Source organism: Giraffa tippelskirchi, chromosome 1 (assembly GCF_054371585.1).
Source record: "Giraffa tippelskirchi isolate mGirTip1 chromosome 1, T2T-mGirTip1v1.2.pri, whole genome shotgun sequence".
NCBI classification, from domain to species: domain Eukaryota; kingdom Metazoa; phylum Chordata; class Mammalia; order Artiodactyla; family Giraffidae; genus Giraffa; species Giraffa tippelskirchi.
This window is the reverse complement of record NC_137275.1, coordinates 148360311-148375430: the sequence shown is the minus strand read 5'-3', so window position 1 is coordinate 148375430 and position 15120 is coordinate 148360311. Positions and strand designations below refer to the sequence as shown.

At 32.1% G+C, this 15120-nt stretch overlaps 1 protein-coding gene across 20 annotated transcripts in view; it reads left to right on the top strand.

The window, feature by feature from the left end:
* CCDC171 (coiled-coil domain containing 171) overlaps window positions 1-15120 on the top strand; it is a 351005-nt gene that overhangs the window by 215171 nt on the left and 120714 nt on the right. For 19 of the 20 annotated variants that reach the window (XR_014056567.1, XR_014056570.1, XR_014056565.1 and 16 more), the window contains 2 exons: window positions 10189-10334; window positions 12395-12449. Coding sequence is in view for 14 of the 20 variants with exons in the window: in XM_081499610.1 (XP_081355736.1) it covers window positions 10189-10334; window positions 12395-12449 (201 nt within the window). In the remaining 6 variants the exon portion in view is untranslated. The remainder of the gene's footprint in view (window positions 1-10188; window positions 10335-12394; window positions 12450-15120) is intronic. The other variant, XR_014056569.1, reaches the window with a different exon arrangement.

Sequence of the window (15120 nt, the reverse complement as noted above, 5' to 3'; positions counted from 1 at the left end):
GGGGTCGCACAGAGTCGGACACGACTGAAGCGACTTAGCAGCAGCAGCAGCAGCAGCTGCACTTATATCAAGTAAGTAATATGTACTCTGCTTGAGTAGTATAAAAGTGAATTTCAGATAATGCTAAGGAAAATGATCTATCACAAACCAGTTCTTTCTAAAATCCCTTTTTATCTAGCATATCAGTGAATCTTGATTCTCAAAGGTGAAATCTTATTAAAACTTTATTAGAGTCCAACTGAAGATGTAAATGAATGGTTGCAGTATGGCCAGAATGATCTCTTGTATTCATTCTAATTTGGCAGTTATAGTTTTTGTGTATGATCCCCGAGACAGAGATCAGAGAACGCTGCTGCATGGCTGGGAATTGTACAAAAGCTCACAGTGAACAGTAAAGCAAATTCTGGTTGAAAGAAGTTTGCAGTTTGGGAGTTTGCTAATTCAAGTGTTCCCCACAAGATGTACTGATGCAACTCTGTGGAATACTTATAAAAATCATTTGCAAGGAAAATTCTAGTTTTCTGACCATATCTGGCCTATATGTACCTTTTTCATCTTTTCTCCTGTCATTCTCAATAGCTCCTTATCTTCTGACTAAAGTTACCTCCAGGATTTCTCAGAACATGCCATATTATTCTGCTGAGAATGCACTTCACGACACTGGTCACCTAGCTTTAATACAAGATACTTTTTAAACTACATCTTTTTAGATAGGAAGTCCTTGCCAAGAGGAGTCTATTTTCTCTATTTATTAATTTACATATCATACTGTTGGATTTGAACTCTGGCTCTGTGTAATCTAGGCACCTTCCTTCAACTCTGTGCCTCAGTTTCCTCATTGGTAAAATATGAATAATAATAAAATTTACTTCATAGAGTTGTTATGAGGGCTGATTGTGTTAATGTCTGGCATAAGTAAGTATTCAGGAAGTGTTAGCTATTATTGCTATTACTACTAGTATTTACAGTCTTGGCATGGATAGACGTATAATAAATGTATCTTGAATGACAAAGTAAATACAGTAGAGTCACATCCCATGTTTTGGTTAGGTTTTAGAATCAGCCTACAAAGCAAAAATCTTACATGGTCAAAAGCATCTTTAAGAATTCCTCAGGGAAATCTAATGGAATATTCGAAGTTAATAGTGGAAAAATAATTAAGCTGTTTCATTTTTTAAATTTCTTTCAGAATATTCAATTCAATAAACTGTTCTTGTTTTTATTTCTTTAAAAAGTCTTTTCTGGAGGGGCCAAAATAGAGATGCCATATTCTAGACAAACTCCAAACAGCCGGGTTTTCTTCCTTGTTGGACTATGTTACCATTTCTTCAGTTAGACACCAGATGAAGAGGTTGTTTTACTTTCGAGGGCCAAATTCGATGAAGGTACATTTTTTTATACAGGGGAACCACTCTCACTTTTACCTCCTCGTTAGACTGTTTGCTGTAGTAGAGATATTTGAGCAGTGAGGGCAACCAGGTGAAACAGCAGGTTTTACTGTAGTTGCCATTGGCTTTATTCACATGAATAAATACGATAAATAGATACAACTCTATGAAGTAAATTTTTCTATTATTCCTGTTTTGCAAATGAGGAAACTGAGGCACAGAGTTGAAGTAAGGCGCCTAGATTACACCGAGCCAGAGTTCAAAACCAGCAGTATGAAATGTAAATTAATAAATAGAGAAAATATGTTCCTATTACAGTTTTGCTGTGAATAAATGTTTGTGACTTGGCGCAGCGTCAGAACTGTGGTATTGAATTGCTGGTCTCCATCTCTCAGTTCTCTTCCTTTCCCTCATCTTCTCTCCCCTCTCCCTTTCAGAGTAAATATAATGGAATGGTTTTAAGTCAGATACAACTCTACTTTCATATCTTAGATTAACAAATTTCAGTACTAATTACTAATTCTTCTGTTACTGTAGCAGGATAATGTAGTCTGTATGGTAACAGTGCTTTAAGGGTGGTATTTTAGATTAAATTAGATGCATAGATGACTTTTTACAGAGGCATTAAAATCTCCTTAACAGGAGGATTTAGATACAAGTACTGAGATTATAGAGCTTGGTATACTGTTGTGAGAGTGTGGAGTTCCTTTAATAACTGTTTTAAAAGTAGAGGTATGTGCTAGTTAACCAAACTTCAAGATCTGCAGGAAAAGTTCATTGCTGATGCTTATTTGTCAAGGAAAAAGACAGAGATACTCCTTTTCTTTTTAAAAGGTGAAAATATAAAAGTAACAGCCCAGTGTGGTTTTGAATTATATAAAATTCTGTACTGCATTGGCATGCTGCATAATTTATCCTTACTATGCAAATATTAATTTCTTATTTCATTAGTACATAAGTGATGACAGTGATTCCACTTTCTCAGAGGGAATCTTGAATTGTGCATACTTGGATTTTTGATGTTGAAGCAGTGCCATTGTATAACACTAATGCCCTTACTGGAATTTGTTTCAATATAAATAGAAAGCAGCCATTTAAATAGATTGAAATGCCTTACTGACCTTACCAAGAAAAAGACACATAGGTGAAATACAAGTTTTCTCTTTCCATGGGGAATTCCCAGTTAGTGGATTTTTATGGAAAATCTGGAGAGATGGTTACTAATATTGTGGTGCAGGATAAAGAATAGGGTTTTAGACACATAGATGCAGAGAACACAGTACTAATTATGAGAGGGGAAGGGAGGTGGGAGAGGATGAAATGGGTAAAGGGAGTCAACTGTATGGTAATGGATGGAAACAAAACTTTGGGTCGTGAGCATGCTGCAGTGTATATGGACGTCTTCATAAAATATTGTACACGTGAAACATATGAAGTTATAAACCAGTGTTATTCAACTGAAAAAAAGAGTAAGGGTTTAGATTTAGAAGACTTGGGCTCACATTTTGGTGTAAACCCAGCTAATAGTTACATGATCTTGGGAACATTACTTAACTTTTCTGATCTTACTTTCCTTGCATGTAAAATAGAAGTGATAATGCAATCTATCTCACTGGACTATGATAAATCAATTGAGTTAATATAACTATAAAATGCTTGTGTGATAATGATAATATATTTCAGTTGTCATTCTAGCTGTTTTTTCCCCTAGGATTTGGGTGAACTAAGTTAAAATAGCAAACATCTATTGCACGCTTCTAATATGATAGGCATGGTTCAAGAACAGACCTAGTACCTTCATACAAAGGTGGAATGCTCAGATCAGGAAATGTAGGAAAGGTTTGTGGTTCAGAATTTTCCCCTGTGAATATATCTCTAAAATGAAGATAGAAATCAGTGGTGAAATCTCATACACAAAAATTCACCCGATGAATAAATTTTCTTAAGAAAAAGACTCAGACTTTGTTTTATCTACATTTAAATGTAAAAGAACCTAAGTTTATTTTTCTAATTTAAACTTGACCTTCACATTCTCTTAAATAATTAATTTTTACTCAGCTGATATTGGATTTACTTTTATTAATATTATTTAATATAAAACATATTCAGCAAATCAAGGTAGTCATTTAAATTTTGTAGTACAATAAAAATATTAATATGAAGATATTTTAATTATTGTATAGGATTTATCCATCCTATTCAATTACATCACAAAAAGAATTCTTGAAATTGAAAAATTCTTCTGACAGTAAGTTATTTTTAAGTGTCAGAAATCCAACCATATGAAGCTCCTTATAAATTATTCATATTTCTCAATTCATAGTAGACATTTGTTTTAGGTAATTCCCAAATGATTTAAAAGAAGTATTTAATTTCTAAATGATATTTTCCTGCAACCTAATTCATAGCTTGACTCATTTAAAATATTGCTAGGGAATTCTGCAAATTTTTGGACCTCCACATAACTAAAGACTGTCAACTGGGTGAAGTTTTTAGAACCTGCTGAGCAGTCCATAGCTGATGAAATCTAACAGAAGAGCTTATTGTATTCCATCCCTTTATTTATTAGCTATTCACTGAGACAAAATAGAGGTCGTGTAAGAGTTGGTTTTATTTGAGCAGCATCATGGTGGCTATCACCTGCAGCTAGTTTCTGTCTCCTAAGGTCTGTAGTGCAGCCAAGTGCAGTTTGTTTTTTATATTCCGAGAAAACATTACTGCCACATTACTGCTTACATGCCATGTGTCACAATAAATCTAGCTGCCACTTGTCTGTACTTTTCTGAGTGTATTTTCCAGTTGAGAGGACTCTTGTAATTCTCTTTATTATCCTCCTTTTTTTTGTCATTTAAAGTGTCTTTTAACAATTTCTCTGCCAGTTTACCTTATTATTATCTAACACACTTAGTCTACCAGAGTTTTGTAGTACTGTGTGAGGCATGGAACAAATGGTGTTAAATATGTTGTGAACACTTTTATGAGGTTCTTTTCCTTTCCACTATATTTTACTACTGATCATTTTCAGTGAGTTTACTGGACAGGATTAACTTTTTTCCTTTTATACTGATGGAATTTAGGAGGATGTTTTCAAAGGAACATGTGGAAATGTGGTGCCAATAATCATAAAGCATACAGCAAAACGTTATAGCATACTTTGAAATTTTGAAGATGAATTTTCATTGCTTGTCTGCTCCATTTTTTGAAAATCATCTACCATATGGTCTTCTATTAAAGTGACTTTTTTATACCTTTTTGTTAATGTTATTTTACCTTTTTCAAGTGTGATAGAAATACTTACTTTAAACAATTTATGAATGTTTATATAATGCTTATATGTAAAGGATGATGTAAAATTAAAATAGAAACTCATAAGTTGCTATATATAGAGAGATTTAAAGAAGACTGTGTAATAACACTACATGTAGAAGTCTAACTGTTACATTAATTATGCATATTAAATTTATGTAGCCTTTTACAGTTTATAGGACACTTTCACATCTGTGTCTTACTAGACATGTGAGTTCTAATAAGGGCTATTGTTTATTCATTCCCAAAGTGGGTAAGTTATTTGATCTTTAGCTTTGGTTTATTAATGTCAGCTATGTTTTGCATCAGTTTATTATTAGAAAATAATAGAAGATAATGTCATTAAGAAGGTAACTTAAAATTGCAGAACTTTTAATACAAATTGTCCATATAAAATGTAGAATACCAAAACTAAAATTTATTCATATACTAATTTTACTACATACCAACATCTTTTACTATTATATATTTACTGTAAATTCTCTAGTTGCTTTTCTCACAGATTTTCAAGCTTTATTATAAAATATGTCATTCTTTAGTTTTATCCCTAACTTGTATACCCAATTATAAATCTGATGGTTGTATCATTTTAAATTTATACTTTTTGTGGCAGTCTGCATAGTTTGACCCACCCAACAGCTAACTAATTCTTAATTAATATGATTTTCTTGTGGTCATATTTTAATGGTAGGGCAAAAGACAGTGCTGTTTCTTTTTCCAACATGAGTTTTAATGCCTTGAGATGTTTACCTAACTCATCACAATCTAGGAATGTTTATTCCAAAATTACAGTGGGACAGTAGTACAATTTTAGAAAAAAATGTTACAGATGTTCTTTTCTTAACCTAGGAAATGTAGCTTTGTTCTTTTTAACACTTGTGTTGTTGTCTGGTCTTACATTTTGTATGACTAACTTTTCTACCAAATTGAAAAAGCCATTAGCTTTTAGTCTGTAGAAATGTGGATCCATAGATATTTCCCATTAGACAAAAGAAAATCTATGAAAGTGAAATCTCCTGGGGCTTGGTCTTCATAGCTGGCGTAATGGTCTAAGGCAGTACAGTAGTGTACTTATGAGAAAGAGCTATGTTAGATGATTCCCTGAACATCCAGGAATAATAGTTGGAGATTTTTGTACATTCTTTCAGGTAACTAACTTTTGTACTAAATACCACATTTATTAATCAAATATTCTAATTCAGGGAATTCGTGTTATAAATTTTATACTTTTGAAACTGTTACTGAACAAAATTTAAACTCTGTATATCTTGTGTCATTTAAAATTAGAGCTAGCTGTGAGGTAATGAGATATACTATATTTAGGTTGCCCTATTGTTTTGATTAGTTTTTTTTTTTGAAGAACTTCTCTTCAAAAAAGACCTCCATTGGTGATGGTTGCACAACTTTGTTAATATAATAAAACCCACTTAATTTTGCACTTTAGAAGTGTGAATTATGTGGCTTGTGAATTGTATCTCAATAAAGATATTATTAAACATTCCACTGTATAAAATGTTTTCATAGGTGCAAAGTAATAGAATTTCAATTTATATTCACAATTAATTTGTAAAAAATTATTAAGTGTAATAAATGTTTAGAACTTTAGAAGTAAGTATGAAATTATGTATGACTTAAGAAAATGATTTGTGTTCTTATTCAGTGGTAACACTTTGATTATAGAAACTTCAGAAACTGTAGATAAGAAAACAGACATTTAAAAAACGTGTTGGTATTTTAATATTCACATCTCTCCTATATTCTGCCCCTAAGCTTTCTCTGTACTTAACTACTTCACTGGTATCCATACTTACCCTGCCATCTTTCATTAGTGATAGATTGCTTTCCATGACCATCTTAGGAAAATAACTAGATGTAGAAATATCTTATAATAGTATTTTAGTGAAAGCATTGGCTTTTCCCTCTGGACTATGAGAGGTATACGTGAGCAATGACATCATTATCTTAAAAGAAATACAATAAATATCTTGCAGAATAGCTTCTGAAATACAGTCAGCTTGAGATTCTGTTGTAAATAGTTGCTTTAAAACACTTTGGATTTAAAGTGAAAACTCAGAATGTTTGATAAATAATATTGTGGTGTTGGTTCTTGTCTAGGTGATATTTTTCCTTTTAAACTTTTGTTATATTTAGCATTAACTTTCTAATAGCTAAAATTGTTCACAACATAGTTTAAAGATAAATGCAGTATCAGGCTTTGAATTTCTCTTTTTTTTTTGGTAAATATTAAGACCTGAGTACAAAATGAGGGCTCTATTGTGGATTAAGTGAAATATCTCAAGGCTGTGCTGTTCTGATAACTGAACCTGAAGTGACCTTTCTCAGACACAATTACAGAGCTGTATGTTTTTCCTTTAATTTCATCAGGGGTTTAATTAGTATACAAATAAAACTTCCCTTATCTTCCTTTCTACCTAATTGGCTTGTCTTCGCTTATATATGAAGTATGTGAAAGTGGGCTGTAATTAGGGTGACCGTGTTAACCTCTTTTCCTCAAATGTACTGTTGCCTAAAGGCCTCAAGGCCTAAAAACAGTGCTTTGGATTATTGCTTTGCAATCACGATGGTTGTCCCATAGGTTTTCTCATGAGCAGAAGGGCTTTGGGTGCTGCAGGTTCCCACTGCTTAACAGGATCTTCATTCTTCTCCCCACTAAATGTTTATTGATTATCTTGCTGTTCCAGGCTCAGCCTCCAACAACTTAATATCAGGTGACAGTCAGGAGAGTTCTCCAAGTAATTAGAGTTGAGCATTGGGGGAACAATTAGGAGCAGAGTTATTAAACTTGATTTATCCTATTCTCTCCTGAACAGTTTCTTGGATATCAGAACATCACACTTTCACAATCTACCCGGTAGAGAAATTAGTGGCTAACCTGCTGCTTATCATTGTTGCCTTGCTGCCCAGAGGCACACCTTCTTGGTTTGAGTCCTTCGGTTGGAAATATTAGAGTCTGTGAAGTTTATCATGAGTTTTAATTAGATAAATCTGAACAGGAGTAAAGAAAAGCTGAACTTCAAACTTTATATGTATCTGTAATATATTTTATAAATGGTATAAATACATATGTGTATGTCACAATCTGTAATATATTTTATAAATGGTGTAAATACATATGTGTATGTCACATATATATATATACACACACACACACACATATACATATGTTTTTCTTTTTTAAAAGCTCAGTGTTAGGGTTTTTAAGGATTCTTCTTTTGCTATCAAAGACAAAAATGTGAATATCAGTAAAAAGACATATTACTGCATTGTGATGTTCCTCAGCTCTTAAAAATGAGACTTCTGTGTCCATAAGTTATATAAATGATTATTCTTTTTTCAAAAACCATTATCTCTTTATTTTTACACTAAAGAAGTATGATTCATACCACTTTATTTCTGCCATGTTTTGTTTGTTGTCTGTAGGTTTAGTCTTAGAGTAAACTATTCAGCTGTACCTCTGATGTAGTGCGAGCTTTAGGAAACTTGGGTGGCTCCCTGGCCTTGCACCTGAGAGAAGGAGATGAAAGCTGATGGAAACTGGTAGATTTAGATACACAGTGGAGATTCTAATTCCATGAGTTATATCTTCTTTGGAAGGGTATCATGGAATTGCTTAAAAGTCAAGTGTGGCTTTATAGTGATTTTAAGGTCATGGGTTCCCTTAGATTTGGACCAGTGAGCTTCACTCTGGACAAGACTGGAATCAATATCCTGAACGTCCCTCACAAATATATACCTCTAGTCATAAGAATTACTGAGCAAGAGAATTTGAATGGATTGGCACATTTTGTTATTTCTGTTGGAAAAAGAACTCAAGCTTTATGTGTAACTGGTGGTGGATCATTAATTTTATCTTCACATCTGAAAAATAGCATTTTTTTTATTACCTGAAAGATGTCAGAAATATTGACTTTAAAAGGGCTCAAGTGGGTTTTATTTTTTTAAAGAAAGAAATCTCATGATACTTCAGTGCCTTTAAATATCTTAACATTGGCACAGACTAAGTAGGTTTAGCACAGCTTTTCAAATTTCTTTTTTGTTGTCTTTTTAAAGTTGGCTTGAATCAGTGACTACTTCCAAAGTGGGATATTCTTGAAGATCTGTTAGTACTAAAGATTTTAAGTAAAACATAATGTCTAAAAAGTAATCATAGTTTGCTTATTTTTAGTTTTTGACTTGTATTTGTCTGACAACACGCAGCTTGACTGTTTGAAAAGTAAAATACTAAATTAAATTTTTTTTTAGCGTTTAAAAATACTTGGTTTTGCTTTCAATTCACAGTGTTTATAGAGTGAATTAATTGTTTTAGCCCCATGCAGGCAGCTTGAGTTTTTTATTTTATTGTGAGTACATTAAAATAATACTATTAGAAGAGTATTAAACATGAAATTACTGCATTTTTGTTGTTCTTTACTGGGTATTTGAAGCATGGTTGTGAATGTTTATGTGTGGCTAAACTCTTAGAAAAAAGCAAAAATATATATATACAATCAATTATATAGCTCAGTGTCCAACAAACTTAATTGAAAAATTGGTGGATAAGCTCATGTTCTAGAAATTTCATAGGCAGAAGAATGAGCAGATTTTCAGTGCTAAGATATCCTCTGATCCCTATATTATTTTACATCCTAGAATTTAAAATAAGAAAATGCTCCTTTAACTTACAAGTTTCTAAAACCTTTAGCCTTAGTTCCAAGATGAAGTTGTACTCTTGTATCCTGAAACTTGTGCTAAGTGAATATTTCAGATTAAAGCACATAGCAAAACAAACATCAATCAACAAATTTTGTACTTCTTTGACTAGGAAAATATTTATGACTTTTTATAATAACAAATACAAGTTTTATTTATAACTCTCTGTTGAAATGTTGGTCAGGTTTGTGTTATCTCTGACATGAGAGTTTTTTTAATGGGAAATGGGTAAATTTTATTTTGGAGTCCAGTTTGTTTTTTCACCGAGATGTATATAGCAATCTGTTACAGATACATTTATAAAGATAGCAATGATGCTTTTAAATCTTGGTTTCCCCATTCTCTTATTGGTATCCTAATCCACCTTCCTCTCAGTCACACACACACTTTGGCCATATGATAGTTCTTGTTTTACACAGATTCTAAATTTCATGTGCATTTTCCATTGAGATCTTTATTTTTTGTCATTAAAGGAAAATATAACCTGAGGTTTTTAATAATCAGATATTTTTACCAAGAAAAGAATGTATTCACCTTGTAGTATTTTAAAAAATAAAATGGAGATGTATTTTGCAGCTAAACATTTTTCAGAATATTCTCACTTCTATCATTTCTATTTAGCACGTATGTTAAGTTTTTGCCAAAAATTTGTTAAACCTTGATGTGTAATGACCCAAGTCTACTTCTCAGTCAGTCTGTATCCTTCTTTGTTTAATAGCCTATGGCATAAATTGAAGTTAATTATCGAGGCTGACAAGTAACTCTGTTTTCTGTCTGCTTGCAGAGTCTCTCCGAGGCAAAGATGGAGCTAAGAAGAAAAGATCAATCTCTGCGTCAGCTCAATAGACATCTTACCCAGCTGGAGCAGGACAAGCGTCGACTAGAGGAGAACATCCATGATGCAGAGAGTGCCCTCCGCATGGCAGCCAAGTGAGCATTTGGACCTTGGGGAGATCACTTAAAACAGACAAAAGATCAATTCTTACTTTCATGCTCTGGGTTTTAGCCCCGGATAATACAGTGTTAGAAAACAAAAGTACAGCTGTCTCTCTTTGAAATTCTCTGATATATCCTCAAGAAGAGAAAACTCTTAACTCAACATACTAAATGTATAGTTTATTGAGAAACCTTAGAAAAGAATAAGTTTCTATATAACCGCTAATGTTGTGTATTTTAGGCTCTGTTGTAGTGTTAACTTGTTTGAAACCAGGTTTTCATTAACATATGACTCCTAACCTATAAGACACTTTATTCTAAAGTTTTGAATAGTTTCCGTATCATATATTTCTCAACCCTTTCTGTTCCATTGCCTTCCAAATTTGCTTCTGCAATATATTATGATATTCTAATATTGCAAGTCATATTTTCATAAAGAAATGTTAGTATATAATCAACATGTGTAATATAGCATTTTTTTAAGTGCAATAAAAGCATACTGATCATGGAAAATTCTTTTAATTTTATGGCTGTATATTCAAATATGTTAAATAGGGAAAAATAGGCAGTTTTCAGAGTGGGCAACTATGTAAATGTGATAGGAGTGTTTTTCGTTTTACCAGGTAATCAAGTTGACATACACTGTGAAGTTCAAATTGAACTGTTCTCTTGGGTATTTTTATTTGTTCCCCATGTCAAATTTCATGGAGTACTTTAAGACAACCCTTTTTACAAACTGCATGACTTAAAGAAAATCTATTTATGGACTAACAAAACATCTAATTTTAATACACTCACTGTTTTCTAAATTTGGAATTCTTGATTCCTGTACTTGCAAGTACGCAGCACACATGTATACATATGTGTGTGTGTGTGTGTGTATATTTACAAATATATAAATACAATTTAAAAATGTTTGGAGACAAACTCTGTTCTTAAGCATAACATGAAATATGAATGTAGTCTATAAACTAAATCACAAAACAAGCAGTTTGCAATCCTAGGATATCCACGGCTTTATCAGTTGGCTTGGGATATTGCTCACACATAATGAAAAAAATGAGTTTACACCTTGCCACAATATTGGCATGTTTGAATACCCACCAATACATATTTGAATAATTGTAAAGCTCTATAACACTGTGCTACCATATTGGGTATATGTAATTGTCATTTTTTAAAAATATAAGTCTGACTGAATCAGTTTTTTGCTGTCATTTTTCTGTTGGTTTTCTCATGTCAAATGAGAATCTTAGCATAGGTAATTTTTAGTATGTCTTAGAGCATTGAAAATTCTCAGATTAATGAAAACAAGATTATAAAACCTTTAGATTCATACTGCGTCTCCACAGTACTGCTGGTAATTCAGGAATCTGTTGTGTCTGAGATCTGTGACCATGGGCACATATTCTTAATAACACTAAAAAAGCTGATTTGAAATTTGGAGAGCTAATACATTATTTACAGTTTTTAATTTGTAATTCACCATTCAAATTTTGTCTTCAGCATTTCCGTCTTAACTTTTAATTTCATCATAAAAGCTAAATTCAATATACAAGCCTAGAGAAGAGAATAGTAAATTTGTATATTTCTAGTCAAGGCCATAAAGGGTTTTTGTGTAATTATTATAGCACAAAAAACTTGTCAAAGGGAAAATATTATTGTGCATAGTATGGCCATTTATATCCTCCATTAATATTTCTAAAGTCTTTTTCATTAGAAGCTAAAAGAAGGCAAGTTTAACCTATTCAACACATCGTATATCAATTATGTAATCATGATTTCTTTTTTCTTTCTTTTTTCACTCTTTTTTTTTTAACTTTGAAGATATTTGTAAGGTTTTTCTCACCTCTAATTTATGGCAGGCAATATAACTGAAGATAAGAGTTAAATGTGAAAATATACCAGTGAATATGGTGAGGTTTTACACTTTTAGAAGGAGTACAATGAAAACCAACCCTTATTTTTCAGTAACAGTGACTTAACACTAAAATGAATGACAGTTACAGTAGGGTTTGGGTTTTACTAATACTTAATCTTTATTTTGTTTCTAGAGACAAAGAATGTGTTGCTAATCATATGAGAACAGTAGAAAATATGCTTCATAAGGTATTATAATTTTTCTTCAATATTGTTCAGCTTGTATTATGATACAGTTCTCCTGGTCATTAATTTTATCAAGGTTAACTACAGAGTACTTTGATTCATGTTGTAGCTTTCTTTAAAAATAAGTTAACAAGAGGATCCTTTCAAATGACTGAAAATTTGTATTGGACAATGCTATATTGCATAACTTTTTTCAGAATTCACTTTATGTACTTGATAAAACTATGAAAATAGTGGTTTCTCCAAACTAGTATAATTGCACTTGAGTTGTTTGTGGTCTTTGCTCACTGAACTAGAGGTGATTAAGGTATCATCATGTCTCATAATGATAAAATGTTTGAACACACTGTCCCAAGTGGTGCTAGTGGTAAAGAACCTGCATGCCAATACAGGAGATGTAAGAAACACCAGTTTGATCCCTGGATTGGAAAGATCCCCTGGAGGAGGAAATGGCAACCACTCCAATATTCTTGCCTGGGAAATTCCATGGACAGAGGAGCCTTGTGAGCTATATAGTCCGTGGGGCTGCCAAGAGTCGGACATGACTGAAGTGACTTAGCACATCGTCCCTCTCAGCACTCTTAAGCCTACTATCCTGTATACATATACATATATATATATATATATAGAGAGAGATATCATATATTGTATTTGGAAGTATTCATCTACCTTAACCTAGGCAATGATATTTTCCAGGTTGTAATTTATCTTCTTGGAAGGCAGGCACTTTACCACTGAGCCACCAGGGAAACCCCTTATTTAAAAGTAGAGAAATATTATTTATGTGTTTCTGTTATTGTTTAACAGATAATTTGTTAGAAATATAAATACCGAGTACTTTTAAGATATATGGAGTTTATGAATGAATCATATTTAGAATAATTTTTGAATTAAATTTTTAATATAATACAGTTTTAAGTCAGTCAAAATCTCCTAAAAACTAATCCTGTTAAGGAAATAATAAATAGCATTAACAAACTAATATTTAATACATTTTAACATCTTAAAAACACTGAGAATCTGTATTCTTTGATACTGTAAGTGACTAGCTAAAAGTGACTCACCAAAAGCATTCTGAAAAAAAAAAATCTGATTTTTTAAATTTCTGAGTGTTATTTTTAAGTGATATTTGAAACTATGAATTCTCCTCCTTCCCGTTTAAAATATTTAGCCTGTCAGTGTAGCTTAAATATGATCACATCAAATCCAAATATGCTAAAAATCTGAAATTTAGGCTTGTAGGAAAAAAGCCATTTTGGTTAGATTTTTTTGTTTTTTCAGTGTATGGTGAGATTTTAGATAGGAAAAATAAATTATGTCATGTACATGGCATACCTTTCTATGCTAATTAATATTGCCTTTGAAACCCAATTGTTTGTCGTCTCCTCAGACAGAGGAAAATAATGTTGGACAGCAGCTGTCTTGTGCGTGGACTTTGACATCAGACAAAAACCATCATCAGTGTGAAATCTAAATGTCATACCTTACCCTTTTGTTGTGAGGATGGCAAAATATATCTTTTAAGTATGATAAAGACTGATTGCAACAGGACAGCTATAATCATAGAGTTCTTCATTTGCAGTTCTTTTGATTTTAACATCATATAAAAAGAAAGATGTCTGTAAAATTGGCCTACAACCACTGTAGTTTTACTTTTGCTATATGGCTTTTCCCCCCTTTAGATGTAATAGTTATTTTGCAAATTTCTATATGTATAGTGATTTTTAAATTATAATTACTTTTCAAGCTTGACATGAAATTTTAGGAAAGGCTAATCGATTATTGGACTAATTCTCTTTTCTGCAAAGTGTAGGTGAGAACAAATGGGTGATAAGCAAGAGACCCAGCGGGTCCTCTCTGAAGTTCTCAGGGAGGTGCAGCCCATCTGTCTTCAAGCCAGAGCTTGCAGGTTTATTTTTCTGGCCACTGTGGACTGTCTAATGCATTTTATTTTTTGGAGAAACTAAGAGTAGTACAGAAGGAGGGTTTGAGCTATCCGCTTGTGCAGTAAAAATGATTGTGGTTACATCCAAGCTCTTTGGCACAGTTTACTGTACATAGTCAAATAATATAGCTATTCAGATTTTTTAAGCACATATGTTTTCAAGCTATGCACCAAGTTTTCTGGATTAAAAATAATTTTTAACCTGCTGAATTGAATTTTAATACTAACTTCTAACATAAGAATCAAATAAAAAGAACTTTCATGTAGAAATTATTTTCTTGTACTTTAAATAATTTAAACTAAACATAATTGTTTTTAGGAGAAGCTATTACTTTTATGGTATTTGTTCATTTTTAAATTTGATACATTCAACTTTTCAAATACTAAAACTGTATTATACACAGCAGTTGACTATTTATTATTTTTAAAACCCCATTTGGGACTGATACAAGTATTAAATAAAGAAGGTCCATCATTCTTATTTAAAAGCATATATTTTTTCAAAGAAATAGAAATTTTATTTTAATTGAATTTAAATATATTTAATTTATGACTGTTTTAAATGTAGACCAGAAGCTAACTTTTTATTAGGAAACCTTTTTGGACTGATTTCAAGTTATTGGGGTTAAGAAAATTAGGACAAAGATATACAAAATTATTACAACTTTCCATGAGGTGAATTTTTTAATACACACACTTTTCTGTTTAGTTGAGTTCTGAACTACTTTT